Below are 16,640 nucleotides of genomic sequence, written 5' to 3' on the forward strand. Positions count from 1 at the left end.
ATATAAAGTTACCTCAGAAGAGCATTGTGCAGTATTTACTCGAAATAATTAGTTCTTCACTGTTGCTATATTTATGGATTGTACTGTTTCCATGATTTTCAGCAGCATGTTGCTAAACTATGCCTGGTAAACAAATATATCACCTCACTTGGAATAAAATGAATCTGGCCTCCCTCTGTTTCCCATGACCAGCATTTTGCAGAGGTTTAATTCTGATACTTATCTGACAGATACTTAACTAGCAATTTTTACTTCAACAGAAAGAATATTTGAATAGACGTTCAAGTCAAGACAGCAAACAAGAAAGAATAGACGTCTTAAAAATGGTAACCCAGAAACATAAGAAATAAACTAAACTGAGTAATACCTGGCAACAAGTTCAATTACAAGTTTGTAACCATTTTCAAGCAGTAGTTATCACTCACAGAATGGGTTTAATGAACACATTAAATTATTTGAACATATGGAGTTGAGAGGTAATGTTGCGGCTGTACAGGACATTGGTTAGGCCACATTTTGGAACATTGCATGCAATTCTGGTTTCCTTCCTATTGGAAAGAGATTGTGAAATGTGAAAGGGTTCAGAAAGACTTACAAGGATGTTGCCAGGGTTACAGGATTGGAGCTATAGAGAGATGTTGAATAGGCTGGAGCTGTTTTCCCTGGAGTGTTGGAGGCTGAGAGGTGACCTTATTAGGTTAGATTAGATTCCCTACAGTGTGGAAACAGGCCCTTCGGCCCAGACCTTCTCTAAGAGCAACCTATCCCCCCTCTGACTAATGCACCTAACACTATGGGCAATTTAAGATTAGATTACTTTACAGTGTGGAAACAGGCCCTTCGGCCCAACAAGTCCACACAGACCCGCCGAAGCACAACCCACCCATACCCCTACATTTACCCCTTACCTAACACTACGGCCAATTTAGCATGGTCAATTCACCTGACCTGCACATCTTTGGACTGTGGGAGGAAACCGGAGCACCCGGAGGAAACCCACGCAGACATGGGGAGAACGTGCAAACTCCACACAGTCAGTCGCCTGAGGCGGGAATTGAACCCAGGTCTCTGGCACTGTGAGGCAGAATTTAACATGGTCAATTCACCTGGCCTGCAAATCTTTAGACTGTGGGAGGAATAAAGGTTTATAAAATCATGAGGGGCATGGATAGGATAATTAGACAAAGTCTCTAACCTGGCGTGGGGGTGTCCAGAACTAGAGGGCATAGGTTTAGGATGAGAGGGGAAAGACATAAAAGAGGCCTAAGGCGCAACTTTTTCATGCAGCAAGTGGTACATGTATGGAATGGGCTGCCAGAGGAAGTGGTGGAGGCTAGTACAATTGCAACATTTAAAAGGCATCTGAATGGGTGTAAGAATAGGAAAGGTTTGGAGGGATTTGGGGCAGGTGCTGGCAGGTGGGACTAGATTAGGTTGGGATATCTGGTCGGCATGAACAAGTTGGACCGAAGGGTCTGTTTCCATGCTGTACATCTCTGACTCTATATCAGAATGGAGACATAGTTCCTACTTACGTAATGAATAAGCCTGTAAATAACTTTCTCAATTAATTTCTTTTTGTTAATTAGTTCTTCTTCCGATTCAATTTCAGACTCAATTTCTTTTAAATACCAGTTAACGAGTTCACTCTTCTTTGGGGAAGCATCTTCATCTTCTGCAGGTAAGAACAGACAAAACCAAGTTCATGATTTACAAACAGAATTTACTTAAAATGTTTTATTTTTCTGAAGTTAATTCCCCACTCATTTGTCATCCAAGGTGAACTGAAGTCAAAGCATTTAATAGCACAGATAATGTGCAAATGCCAGAAAGTGAGGTATTTCAGCCCATTTGACTCAATCTTTCCAATGAACCCAACAAATCTATCGTGTAAAACTTGCTTTTGAATTACTTTCTATCCTCACTATAATATCTAGAAGATCATATTCCAAATCTTTGTGAATTTCAGTCTTGGAGCTATTATTTATTTGAACTATATTACACTTACCTGCTGTGCTTATTCAAATATCTGAAATACTGCACTCATTTGTACTAAATCACATCTATCATAGTACTGTTCACTTTAATATTATATGGCTTTAGCAAGCTATCTGCTTTGCACTACGTTTTATTAGTTATTCTGAGGAGACTCCTCTAATCTAGGGAACATCCAGATTAGGTCTGTAACAACTGAGGAGGAATGAACAAATTCCTTGACTAGTTCCACTTCTCCACTAGTTATGACATATTTGTTTAACCAGAGTATATGGCCAATTATATAGGTCTCAAACTGTATTAGGAACAAATCAGGCAGGTTGCACTATTCATATATCCACATTTCCAATAAAAAACTGACACACATATAAGCAACTGCAGACAAGTTCTCAGACAGAATCACAATAGTGCAGGGGGCCACATGGCCCTTTGTGTTGACATCACCTTTGAACATCTGACTCAATGCCAAATCCCTAACTCCTGCTGCATAGTCCGGCATGGTATTTCTATTTTTAGAAATCTAATGCCCTCTTGAATCCCTCAAGTGAATTTGCCTCTACAATACCTCCAGACTATGCATATCAAATCCAGATTACTGACTGCTTGAAAGTGTTGTTCTCACTTACTTCTTCTGCACACCCTCTGGTTCTCAACCCTTTCATACGAAGGGCCAGTTTCTGCCATCTACTGGCCAGATGTCTCATGATTATGAAAAATATTTAATCACCCTTGGCTTTCTGCCCTCTGATAGTTTTTAAGCTCACACTTTTCTGAAGGGGTTACAAACAAAGACAGAGGGAGCAAAATGTTGTTGATCTTTAGGCTAGGTCAAAAATGCAATAATCTTTTCTGCATACAAACTGGGTCATGTCACCCTCCTCTGAAGCTCATGTAGGCTGGACATCTCCATCTGACCCCTGGTCCTTGCAGACCTAAACAGTGTTGCTGTCGTACCCATACCCTTTCCCTTTACAAAGAGTCATTTGCTAAAAGTTCAGATTATATGAACATGGGTTAAGTCAAGAATATAATGAAGTAATATTTAGAATATACCTCTTTACAAAACCAACCCTGGAAGCATAGTTATATAGTGACACTTGGAGGTACTACATGTAGAGTTGTACAGCACGGAAGCAGACCCTTTGATCCAACTTGTATGTGCCAACCAGATATCCTTAACTTTATAGAAGCATTTTGTTACATGGTGTCTAAACACAGGAAAAATAAGAAACACAGACTCACCCATTCACACTAAGCAATACAAGGTATTCTTTTTAACATTCAGTACATAGGTACTTCGGACCAAGTTAAAAAGTCTGGACAAATAATCAACTGTCACACTGTTTCTTGCTATAATGTGAACGTGCTATAAAGCAAACTCCAATGAAACTGTCATTTTTTTTTTCAAACTTTCTACAAGGCTGGGGAGCTATAATAAGGGAATACCATCATCTCGCTGCATTAACAGCATTCATGTACTTTAAGGTAATACAGGGTTGGTAACAAACTAGAGGACTATGGTGAAAAGGGAAAGATTTAAAAGGGGCCTGAGGGGCAACCTTTTCACGCCAAGTGTTTTTGTATGCAACAAGCTGCCGGAGGAGGTAGTGGAGGTTGGTAGAATTACAACATTTAAAAAGGTATCTGGATGGGTACATGAATAGGAAGGATTTAAGAGGGATCTGGGCTAAATGCTGGAAAATGGGACTAGATCAGTTTAGGATATCTGGTTGGCACATACAAGTTGGACCAAAGGGTCTGTTTCAGTGCTGTATGACTCTATATGGTCCTTTCAAATGTCATTATATAACTATGCATCAATAGATACTATAAAGTTAGAAACATTAGCCTCCAGAAAATGGCCAGAGCATATTTCCATTCTGAATGGTACAATGGCACATTAGAAAAAGGTTGTTCAATGTGACAAAGGTTGAGATTTCTTTAGCTAGGTAATGTTACCAGAATCTCTTTAATCTATCAATTTTAGCTATAAATGCAACAATACAGCTCTCCATGTGAGGAATTGGGTAGAAGTATGCCCTAGTTACAGAATTAATCTTTCTGAAGACCCTGCTTCAAACACCAAGTTTGGCACAAACAAGATTTGGGAATTCCAAGTACAGAGGAAACTCTATTATCCGAACGAGATGGCGGGCACTATTTCGTTCAGATAATTGATTATTTGGTTAATTGATTCAATGCCTCTCCTCTGGGGCTCAGAGTTTTCGGAAGTTTCCTTTTTCTTCATTCTGCCTGCTTTGCTCCCTCTCTCTGTCTCAGGGTCTTTTGTTTCTGAGCAGACACACACTTGTGTGTAAGGGTCCTGCAGCACTATAGAAGCCTCCCACCCCTCCCCATCAGTTCAAAGGGATTAACACAGCGAACACTTGCTAAATCCGCTCCCCGTTCAGAATAGGCAGCAGTACACTGCACGTGAGCCCCTGCCCACTCCCAACACTGCCCCCTGTGAGGCCCCGTCCACCTCCACCCACTGTCTGCGACCCCTCCTCCCACCATCTGACTGGACACCAACAGTAAGAATGCTCTGCCTTTGGGGTGGTGAGTCTCAAAATACAACTTTTTACTGCAACTTTTTGACAAATTCCACCTCTGCCCTGTACAGGACAATGATGGAGAGATTATCTAGGAAAGGTGGGGGGGGGGAGGGGTTCAGGGCACACACCTGTATCGAACTCCAGGGAAAGCGTGTGTATGTGTGTGCATAGGGGGAGTAGAAAGAGAGAGCACGCACACGGGCAGTCATTTGGAGACGGTGCCTGAGCTCCCATTGAAGTCCAGGACCATTCTCAGCAGCATTTCAGTGAGTGGGGTTTATTTTTAATCACTGTAAACAAAAGGCACGATTGGTGTTGAAACACCTCTTCAATGTAACATTTCTATCGGGACCTTGAGATAATCTTTGGATAATTCGAAATTCGGATAATCAAGGTTCCTCTATACTTTAACTGAGTTCCAACATTAATTGGATTTTGCTTTCACTTGCGCCTGTTTGTCAGGACCTGAGTGAGAAAGATGCTAGTTTTATTTGGGTGAATGGTTGAGGAAACTCTCTGCACCCACATCTTGTGTGGGTTAGGTTGTGCATCCTAGTTGGTCCCTAAAGACATCTTTTAATATTCTGAGCAATCCTGCCATCTCCTCACTGCTGTGCATCTCAATGAAAGTTTGTTTTTTAATCTTCTTAATTAGGTTGGTGGTTGTTAACCAGTCAACAGTAAGGTCTTTTTGAGAACTGCCCAGCCCTCCCTCGGCCTACTTTCCCTATGCCTTTTGTCCCAAATTGTCTTTCCTGCCTGACAAACTTGTGCTTGTTTATTCTCCTCCCAGATGTGATACAGCTTCAGCATGTTACTGTGACAGTCTGCTCTTTTCTTTTGCATTCTAGGATACCGATCAAGAATCTATCGCAGCCTTAAATATACACAAGGACTCTGAACGCTCAGCTTTCTGTGGTATGGAGTTTCAAAGACACTGAACACTCAGAAGACATTCTCATCTCCATTTAAATTGGCATCCCTTATTTTTGAGGCTGTGCCCTCTGGTCCTAGATTCTCCCATGAGGGGAATCATCATCTTAGCATTTACCTTGTCAAATCCCTTAAAAAACATGCATCAATGAGATCACCTCTTATTCTTCTAATTTCCAATAAGTAGAATCCAGTCTATTTAACTTTTGCTCATAAGACAAATCCCTCCATATCAGGGATAATCCGAGGTAACCTTCTCTGAACTACCTCCATGATGTAATAACATTTTCTAATAAAGAGACAGAAACAGCTCACAGTGCTCCAGTTGTGGTATGTGCTGTACTGCACCTTGTAAAGTTTCAGTAAAACTTCTCTATTCTTAGTTTCCAATCACCTTGAAATAAGGGCCAACATTCCATTTACCTGGATAATTACCTGTATGCTAGCGCTGTGTTGCACACAAGTGTCCCCAAATCCGTGTTGCAGATTTTTGTAGTTTTCTTCAATTTAAATAACACCATGCATTATTTGCACATATGCTCAGTGTTTCATGCGTTTGTAAAGTTTTATGGTTTTCTCAGGCAACATTACAGACTTTTGTTAGGTGCTCTTAAAACAATGGTAGCTAATTTCTCAAAGATTTGTCCTTTTGTTTAAAGAACGCTTCCTTAATTAGTTAAGAGGGACTCTTACCTCAGTGCCTATAAGCTAATTCAAATGGATTGAAACTAATGGACTCATTGGGTGACAAGAGAAATTTCAGTTCCTTGCCTCAGTTATTAGCAATATTCTTTCTAAACTGCTTGGCTTGATTCCAGAAGCTGCAGCCGTGCACGGACCTCAGAGATCTGCACAGCCAGAAGGAAAATTAAGAGGGTACGATGGTTGCAGGAATACTCATTGCAGCAGAACTTGGTCATCTCGACAACATGATGGTACAGTTCTTTAAAATCCCATCGAGATTCCACATGGCAAGCAGAGGACTTTGGTTGTATTATATCCAGACTTCCTGAAAAATATTAGGTGCTTTGATCCATACATACCTTAGGCTACCTTCAATTTCTCCCAGTGATAATTAAGTGGTACAATATCTGATAAATCACTGTCCACTCTTTATCTACAGGTCTGTGAAGAGAGTCCCATTTTCTCATGGAGGGTTCAGTTTTAAATACACAAGCACTGTAAAACTACTTCTGCTTCAGCTTGTACAGTTTGTGCTGATGAATAAAACTCGGGTTTACCATGTTAAGACTCATTATTTCTGTTAGACGAACCAATCATTGAAAGTCAAATTTGGTAGAGTCGTCAGTCTGTGTTGCGAACTTAAGCTCTGCCAAAGGGACTGGTTTGGCTATTGACTACACAGTAAGGACAAGACCAGGGTACTTTTCAGTAACCTCTTGGACTTTAAGCCATTGTCTTCACCCCATCAAATAATTTCCAAGGAGAAGGTTAATCCTGCACAACAGTAAACAATGACAGTCCCAACCACTACCTTTCTAAAATTAGGTCGCACTCCAGATGCACCAGATATAAAGGAGAAAGTAAATATCCTCTGCTGATAGCACACTAAAACCTTGGCATTCAATGCACTCTCCTGGACAGATGTTACAGTTTGCAGAAGCTTAGAGTTGGCTTCCATTTCTGACTCTTTTCAACTATAAACATAAAAAGGAGAAAAATATTTGAACCTTCAGCTGGTTCTTTTATACCGCACAAGATTGACAACATTGGCATCTCATATAGTAACTATGATACCTTAGATATTGGAGATTCTGAGTGGCAGGTAGCATACATCGCAAACTTTTACCTGTTCTAAATTGTATTAGACAATGAAACAATTGAACAACTTGCATTGTTACCTTCCTCTAGCTTCCGGAGATGGATGACAATAAGATTGGAAATCTTGCGATATTCCACAAAAGACAGCCTCATCGCATGTTTTGGTACTTCTTCCTTGATACTGTCTTCAGAATGGCCATTGACACCATTAATGCCATTTGGTATATCAGACGTCCCTGGCAGAAAGACCATTTATTAGAACAATGGGATCTAATACGATGTGTACTAAGTAAGCATTCAGCAATGATAAAACAAAACAGTCATGAATAACTGGCGGGCATGATCATTACTCATTCAAATAATTAAAAGGTTAATTACTTAAAGGCCCATGCAGCAATTCATCAAATCTTATGACAAAGATGAGAAAAAGGACTTCACAGTTTGTGCCTGTTATGACTATCTCAAAATTAAAAATCACACAACACCAGGTTATAGTCCAACAGGTTTAATTGGAAGCACACTAGCTTTCGGAACAACGCTCCTTCATGAGGTGATAGTGGAGGGCTCAATCGTAACACAGCATTTATAGCAAAAATTTACAGTGTGATGTAACTGAAATTATACATTGAAAAATTGATTGTTAAGCCTTTCATCTGTTAGAATACAGTGATAATTTCACTTCTTTCATGTGTAGATCACAAAACCTTTTTTTAAAAATTGCATTTTCGGGTTAGCTGTTAACAATGTTGATAGCTAGACAATATATTGAAGGTGTTGGCCCCCTGTGTTCTCTGTCTATGCCATGATGTTTAGATTGATTCTAATCTAAAAAGTGAGATAACGGAGTTTTACACGAATGCATGCAGTTTTTGAGCAAAGTACAATGTAACTCTGAAAGTACAAATTCGCCCCACAAAATATATGTGTGCATGTGGGTCTTTGTCTGTCTGTGTGTGTGTGTCTGTCTGTCTGGGGTAGGGGTTGTGAGTGTGAGAAAGTGTGTGTGTGTGTAGTGAGTGCAAAGTGTCTTAAGTCTGTGAGGGGGTGCATGTGTGAGTGTGTGTCTGTGTGTACCTGTGTCCGTGTGTATGTGAGAGTGTGCGTGTGTAGGAATATCGGTGTGTGTGTGTGTAGTGCAATGGTAATCACCTGTAATGTGACATGAACCCAAGGTCCTAGTTGAGGCCCTCCCTATGGGTACCGAACTTAGCTATCAGCCTCTGCTTGGCCACTTTTCTCTGCTGCCTGTCCCGAAGTCCACCTTGGAGGATGGTCACCCGAAGGTCCGAGGCTGAATGTCCTGGACTGAAGTGTTCCCCAACTGGGGAACCGAGCAAAGGCTGCGACAACGGATGAATGGGCAGCGCACAACAATCAACAGACAGGAGGGTTCCCTCCCAGTTGGGGAACACTTCAGTGGTCGGTACCCATAGGGAGGGTCTAAACCAGGACCTTGGGTTCATGTCACATTACAGGTGATCACCATTGCATTGCACTACACACACACACACACACACACACACACACACACACACACACACACACACACACACACACACACACACACACACACACAACACACACAACACACACACACACACACACACACAGACACCCACACACCTTTATAGACACACACACGCCCGCACGCACCCCCTCACAGACTTAAGACACTCTGCACTCACTACACACACATTCAACCCCCACCCCAGAGAGACACACACAAAGACAGACAAAGACCCACATGCACACATATATTTTGTGGGGTGAATTTGTACTTTCAGGGTTACATTGTACTTTGCTCAAAAACTGCATGAATTTATGTAAAACTCCGGTATCTCACTTTTTAGATTAGAATCAATCTAAACATCATGGCATAGACAGAGAACACAGGGGGGCAACACCTTCAACATGTAAATTTTTGCTATAAATGTTGTGTTACGGTCGAGCCCTCCACTATCACCTGATGAAGGAGCGTTGCTCCGAAAGCTAGTGTGCTTCCAATTAAACCTGTTGGACTATAACCTGGTGTTGTGTGATTTTTAAACTTTGTACACCCCAGTCCAACACCGGCATCTCCAAATCATATCTCAAATTGTTTAGCTCTCTTTGACACATACCATTCAAAACATCTGAACTGGGACTTTTCCACTGAGAATCCAATGGAGAAAAAGGACTGATCTTTGTTAAAGCAATCCAATAATGTTATAAGTCACTCTTACTGTAAATTCTTTATTTTGTCAAATTTGATTATCTGTAAAGATGCTGCATCAATTAAATATCCACAACACTACAGCTAGACATTACCTTGAAACAAAATAAATTCAATATTACCACAATCACTAACATCCTAGCCTATGAGATTATCCATCAGCTTTACACTTGCTGCCCCAAACTTCAGAATTGGCTCATGGATTCTAAAACATACTTATTTTGAAAACTCTTAGAACATAGTACATAGAAGAATACAGCGCAGTACAGGCCCTTCGGCCCTCGATGTTGCGCCGATCCAAGCCCACCTAACCTACACTAGCCCACTATCCTCCATATGCCTATCCAATGCCCGCTTAAATGCTCATAATGAGGGAGAGTCCACCACTGCTACTGGCAGGGCATTCTATGAACTCACGACTCGCTGAGTAAAGAACCTACCCCTAACATCTGTCCTATACCTACCCCCCCTTAATTTAAAGCTGTGCCCCCTTGTAATAGCTGACTCCATACGTGGAAAAAGATTCTCACTGTTGACCCTATCTAAATCCCTAATCATCTTGTACACCTCTATCAAGTCACCCCTAAACCTTCTTTTCTCCAATGAAAACAACCCCAAGTGCCTCAGCCTTTCCTCATACGATCTTCCTACCATACCAGGCAACATCCTGGTAAACCTCCCTTCTTGGGGTTGCGCTGTGCACTGGCAATAGTCAATATCTACAAAATCTGAACTAAGGGTTAAGGTGACCAGAAAACAATTCTTTGCAGGTTATAATAGTGACTTAACCATATAAGATCAAATTGAAATTATCGTACGATTTTAAATAAAAAATAGTCCAAGAGGAGAGGACTCAAAATTTCATCCACTCCTCACAAAAACTCCACTGTTCTGCAGAGCCTACAAACAGTCTTGAAAAATTTAATCCACGAATTTTTAGAATTTATTCATGTTACGTGGGCATCACTGGCTGTAGTATGGTGCTGTCTGTGTGCTGTAGGTAGACCCACAAAGCTGTTAGATGGGGAATTCCAGAATTTTGACACTATACTGAATGACAGTTATGTATTTACAAGTCACTGTGCTGAACATTTTGCTGATGAGAATTTGCAGGTAGTGGTGCTCCCATGTATCTGCTGCCCTTAATCTGATAAATGGAAGTGCTTGTGGGTTTGGAAGGTCATGTCTAAGGAGGTGAGGTGAATTGCTCCACTGCATCTTTTAGATGGCACACACAGCTGCTAACGAGTGTCACTCGTGAAAGGAGTGGATGTTTGTGATGTAATGCCAATTGTGGGCTTTGTCCTGGATAGTGTCAAATTTCTCGATTGCTGTTAGAGCTGCAGTCATCCAGGCAAGAGGGTCTTATACCATCATACTCCAGACTGGTTTCTCGTAGGTGACTTGGGGGGGTGGGATGTTTACTCAGTATTCCTAACGTCTTTGTGCCAGGTATGATTCCAGTTTTGCTAGGGCTCCCTGATGCCAGACTCCACCAAATGCAGCATTGATGTAAAGGGCTGTAACTCTCACCTCTGAGATTCAGCTCTTTTGCTCATGCTGTAACAAGGTCAGAAGTTGAGAGACCCTGATGAAACACAAACTGTGCACTGGAGAGTAGATTGTTGCCTATGGCCTTTATTGGGGAAATTGTTGGGCATCTACATGAAGGTTGGGCTAACTGAACCCCTCAGAAATTTTCAGTTAATCAGGGACAGTCAGCACAGATTCATGGCTGGGAGGTCATGCCTAACAAGGCTCAGTAAATACTTTTTGAAAAGTTGTATTGGACAGGGAAATTTCTATGAATGCTGTTTATATGGAATATAAACAAGACTGGTAACTTAGATAGAACCCCACAGAATTAGGGGCAAAAATTACAGATAATTACAGATAGGTGAACTATTTCCGCTGTTTGGGATTCTGGAACTAAGGGGCATAGTCTGACCATTAAGGCTGGACCATTCAGGAGAGATGTTAGGATACACTTCTACACAAAAAGGGTGGTAGATATTTGGAACTTTCTTCCACAAGTAACAGTTGATGCTAAGTCACTTGCTAGTTGTAAATCTGAGATAGGTAAATTTTGTTAAGCAAAAGGTATAAAGAGGTATGGACGAAAGGCAGGTATATGGAATTAGATTGCAGATCAGCTATAATCTTATTGTATGGCCCAACAGGCTCAAGAAACTGAACGACCTATTCCTATTCCCATAAACAGGTACTGCATGATAGCACTGTTAATAATATCATCCATATCTTCCAATATTTTACTGATGGTTGAGTTTAGGCTGATGAGGTGGCAACTGGGCAGGTTGGATTTCTCCAGCTGGGTGCAGGACACATCTAGGCAATTTTCCACATTGATCCAGAACAGCTACAGCACTGGTAGCTAACAGAGGTATGGTAAGTTCTGGAAGACACATCTTCAGTACTATTTCTGGAATGTTGTCAAGACCCATAATCTTTGCAATGTCCAGTGCCTTCAACCATTTCTTGATATCAGGTGGAGCAAACTGAATTAGCTGAAGACTGGCATCCTGGGGGTTCTGGAGGAGGCTGAGATTGATCATCCACTTGGCACTTCTAGATGAAGATTTTTGCAAATGCTTCAGCCTTATCCTTTACACTAAGGTGCTATGCTCCCCCATCATTGATGATAGGGATATCTGGACAGACACCTCTTCCCGAGTTGCCTAATTACCATATTCATTCATGACAGGATGTGGAAAAACTGCAGAGATTAGATCTGAGCTATTGGTCGTGGAAACGCTTATTGCTTATTATGTTGTTTAATATGCAAGGAGCCCTGTTTTGTAACATCAGTAGATCGACACTAAGGTTTTAGATATGTCCGATGCTGTTCCTGGCATTCCTGCTGCACTCTTTGTTGAACTGGAGGGTTGATCTCTGGCTTGACGGTAATGGTGGAATGGGGGAAATATGCCAGGTCATGAGGTTGCAGTATAATTCTGCTGCTTCTGATGGCCTGCAGTGCCTTGTAGATGCCTAGTGCTAGACTTCTTCAAAGTCTGTCCCATTTAGCACGGCGATAGCGCCACACAACACAATTGCACATTCTCAGTGAAAGCGGGGTGTTGTCTCCACGAGAGCTGTGTGGTGGTCACTCTTACTGATACAGTCACAGATGAATATCTGTTGCAGCCAGATTCGTGAGGACGAAGGTAAGGTTTTGTTTTTTGTTCCCTCACAGACCCAGTCTCGCAACAAAGTCTTTTGGGACTTGACGAATTTGATTAGTGGTGCTGCAGAGCCACTCATGATGATGCAAACTGAAACCCCCCACCTAGATTTCATTCTTGCCGAGCCCACCTTCAGTACTTCCTCCAAGTGTTGTTCAATCAAGGGGGAACAATATGTGACAATCAGCAGGATGTTTCCCTGTCCATGTTTGACATGGTGCCACGAGACCTCATGATGTCCAGTGTGAATGTTGAGGACTCCCAGGGCAACTCCCTGAGGCCCACATACCAGTGCACAGCCAGCTATTCTGGGCCTGTCCGCCAGTGGGGTAGAGTCAACGTGTAGGTCAGAGAAGGTTTGGATTGCAGTTTCCTTCCCTAAAAGAATATAAGTGAACTACATTGGCTTCAAGATCATTATCAGACTCTTAGTCCCATTTTTATTTAATTCAAATTGCACCATTTGTGATGGCAGGGTTCAAACCCAGGTCACCAAAACATTACCTGATTAATAACTCAGTGCTAACACCACTTGTTCATCGTATGTGTATGAAAAGACAAACTTCAAAAGGAAAATAATATCAATATTGTATTTACCTTAGTTGAAAATTAGAGACAGCATTTGAATAGGTCACTTACCACACCAACATAATAGAAGACAGAAGCCCAAATCGATTCTTACAGACCAAATTGGAGGATAGAATATCAACATGTACAGTCAACTTAAACACTTGAAATTAAAGTCATTTTACCATCAATTCCTTCATGAACTTCCTGCTCCATCTCTTCCCTTCCTTCATCATCTTGGTCAAAACTTACATCTGGAGTTTCCACTCTAATGATTGATTTGTTCAGTAACCGGAAAGCTTCCTTTACATGCTTAGGTTGCACCTATAAAGCCACAAGTAAAAATTTGGCACACGTTCCTTTTTTGGTAGCACTTTCCGTTAATGTTGCTAAAAGAATACCTTCAACAATCTTTAAACATAATCAAAAATAATCATTTAAAAAATGTTCACGTATTTTGATATAATGCAGCAAATTATTACATTGGACAATTTTATAAATCATTCAGCTATAGCAGCAGATAACTGCCAAAAGAAGCATTAAGAGATTTCCCCAGGTTTCAGGTGGACTATTAGATAGGAAGCACAAGTAGCGCAGTTCTCAAAAAAACTGGTAGTTGAAAAAATGTAGGCAAGTATATCATTTGAACATCAATTTTGTAGTTAACTATTATTATTTTGGCCGTATAATTGATCAGAGAAAGGTATCTGCTTAGCTCTGTAGAAGACTTGAACTGGTAGTCTGCGTTATTTAAAAAGGTAGTCAGGCAGTATGACTATGATAGCTCACGATAATAGTGCTGGCCACAATTATTTACAATATATTGTAATGACTTTGATGAGGAAAGTGAATGCGCTATAGCTAAGATTGCAGATGACCAAAATAGATGGCAGGGCAAGTGGTGAGGATTACACAGAATATATCAGAGGGATATAGTCAGGTAAATTGAGTGTGCAAAAACTATTAGATGGAATATAAATGTGGGAAAATTTAAGGTTACGAACTTTTTAAAGGAAGAGGAGGAGCTAAATATTATTCCAATGGAGAAACACTGCAGAAAGCTACAAAAGGATTTGGAAGTCCCCATGCACAGATCACAAAAAAGCTAACACTAGTTCAGCTCATAATAGGGGAATTAAATGGAATGTTGGTCTTTATTTTACAAAGAATGGAACATAAAAATAAGGAAGTCTTGTTAAAGCCGTAAAATGCACGAGGCAGTTCACAGATGGAAAGAATGTCCAATTTTGTGGTTCTTATCTAAGGAAAGAAATTCAAGCTTTGGAGGCAGTTCAGGGGAAGTTCACTAGGCTGATTCTGGGCTCAGAGGGACTGTCTTATGAGGAGAGGTTCAGTAGATTGTGCCTGTACTGACTGGAATATACAAGAATGAGAGGCAACCTTATGAAACATACAAGATTATTAGGGGACTTGACAGGATGGATGCAAAAAGGTTGCTTCTCCTTGTGGGAGAGAGCGTAGGACCGGGTATAATCTCAAACTAAAGGGTCGCACATTTAAGACACAGATAAGGATTTTTTTCCACTGAAGAGGGTAGTGAATCCATGGATTTTTTTTATTGCAGAAGGCAGAGTTAAGTATGTTTAAAGATAAACTGATTTTTAAACAGTAAGAGAATCGAAGATTACAGGGAAAAGGGAGTTGAAGATTATCAATGAACGATGGAATAGGATCAGTTGGCTTCTCCTAAGACGTATGGTCCTACAGCAGGAAGTTTTAGTCTGATGAATAGTAACTAGAGAACAGAAATTTTGAAGGATATGGACAAGAATGATATATATACCTCTCCGATATGATCAAATAATGGTCACTTGAGACTTGGAAAGTAGGGAGGTTAGAATTAGCACCAATGCACAGTCCAAAGCAAGAGGACAAATCTCTTAAATGATTAATAGTTACCTCGTCACAGCAATGCATTCTGGCCATAGATTCAGAGAGTCGAATCATACTCTCCAGCTGACGCACTGTAATTCTCCACGCCGACTTGGTCACCCCAGAGCCATCCCTTTGGCGAAGTCGTCTGTACTGTTCCACTATGAAGTCTTCAGATTCATTTGAAATCTAGAAAATTAAATCCTCAAAGTTATGTTGATAATTACAATTTATACAATCGACAGTCCAATAAACTTCACATCGCATCAACTGACTGACCTTTGGTTTGAACTGCCTTGCAAATAACAGGTACCTCCTGATATCATCCAAAGAGTAGATTCGGTCAACAGATTCTTGGATTCGAGAATGCAAGTCCACAATGCGCCTAGCAATGGCATAATCTGTTACCTAGTTTATAAAAATTACATAACATTAATTTCCTTCAATTGATTAAGAATCAAAATAAAAAATAACACATGAAAATGTGATATTCCCACCTCATTGCACTCATCAACCAGAATGAAAAACAAATCGAATCGAGACATAATTGGTGCTGAGAGATTTACATTCTGTTTGAGAGACTTTGAACGATCATACCGTCCAGCAACTGGGTTTGCTGCAGCCAAGATAGAAGTCCTGGCATTTAAAGTAGCCTAAAAATAATAAAACAAAGATTTTGCTTTACACTTTAACCCACAGAATTTAGTTTTTAATCCATTTAAAAGGTAATGCACAATCAACACACTTCACTATTTCATCTGCTAAACTATTCACTATAAACGATCCCAAAAGAAAGTAATTTCTATTTACTAATAACTGAGAGAAAGAATAAAGATCTTCCCCAGCAAGACATGAAGTATCTCATCACGTGCATTTAAAGTTTTATTATCTGTCTTGTACCTAGATGTCCCATTCACCACCTTTGATAAATTTTCATTGTACATAAAACAAAATGTTAAATATAGTTAACGATGTCGTAACTAGCTTTACTAACTAAACAACTGTTGGATGGTCTCGACCGACCTATCCAAGTATTGTAGCATAACACTGCAGAATGAAAATGAAAATTAAAGTAGGATGGCAGCGTGTTGGCAGGGGAAATAACTGGTTATGATTCAATGAGATCAGATCTTAGGCATCGTGTCAAGTAAAGTTTATTAATGCGCTGAATAAATATTTAATATGCACACCAGTATCAAGGTAATGTGTGGATGTGTGCTAGCAGCAGATACAAGCTAGACAAAAGAGAAAAAATAGAAAATATTGAAAGAAAGATCAGCAGTTATCCTCCATTTAGAAGACAAGGAAAAGAATGCCAAGCAATGACTAAAGCAAAGATTTCAGGAAGTTGTCATTAGCAGATCTGAGCAGCATGGTGGATAGCACTTTAGCCACACAGCACCAGGAACCTGGGCTCAATTCCACCCTTGGGCAACTGTCCGTGTGGAGTTTACATATTCTCCCCATGTCCATGTGGGTTTCCTCCAGGTACTCCTACTT

At 40.6% G+C, this 16,640-nt stretch overlaps 1 protein-coding gene and 1 long non-coding RNA gene across 2 annotated transcripts in view; one reads left to right on the forward strand and one right to left on the reverse strand.

Moving 5' to 3' along the window:
• The window catches only part of LOC148149646 (uncharacterized), a 38,245-nt gene extending 31,807 nt beyond the window's left edge, over window positions 1–6,438 (forward strand). Inside the window, exons 2-3 of the long non-coding RNA XR_015757713.1 lie at window positions 5,402–5,468; window positions 6,302–6,438. This is a non-coding gene — a long non-coding RNA (uncharacterized LOC148149646). The remainder of the gene's footprint in view (window positions 1–5,401; window positions 5,469–6,301) is intronic.
• The window catches only part of mcm6 (minichromosome maintenance complex component 6), a 39,643-nt gene that overhangs the window by 833 nt on the left and 22,170 nt on the right, over window positions 1–16,640 (reverse strand). Inside the window, exons 11-16 of the mRNA XM_043694025.2 lie at window positions 15,638–15,793; window positions 15,420–15,548; window positions 15,168–15,329; window positions 13,433–13,571; window positions 7,346–7,501; window positions 1,536–1,675 (exon numbers count right to left, since the gene is read on the reverse strand). Of these exons, the coding sequence (XP_043549960.1) occupies window positions 1,536–1,675; window positions 7,346–7,501; window positions 13,433–13,571; window positions 15,168–15,329; window positions 15,420–15,548; window positions 15,638–15,793 (882 nt within the window). The remainder of the gene's footprint in view (window positions 1–1,535; window positions 1,676–7,345; window positions 7,502–13,432; window positions 13,572–15,167; window positions 15,330–15,419; window positions 15,549–15,637; window positions 15,794–16,640) is intronic.

Source organism: Chiloscyllium plagiosum, unplaced genomic scaffold (assembly GCF_037043375.1).
Source record: "Chiloscyllium plagiosum isolate Xiang-an unplaced genomic scaffold, Cpla_swu_hap1 HiC_scaffold_7, whole genome shotgun sequence".
NCBI lineage: Eukaryota > Metazoa > Chordata > Chondrichthyes > Orectolobiformes > Hemiscylliidae > Chiloscyllium > Chiloscyllium plagiosum.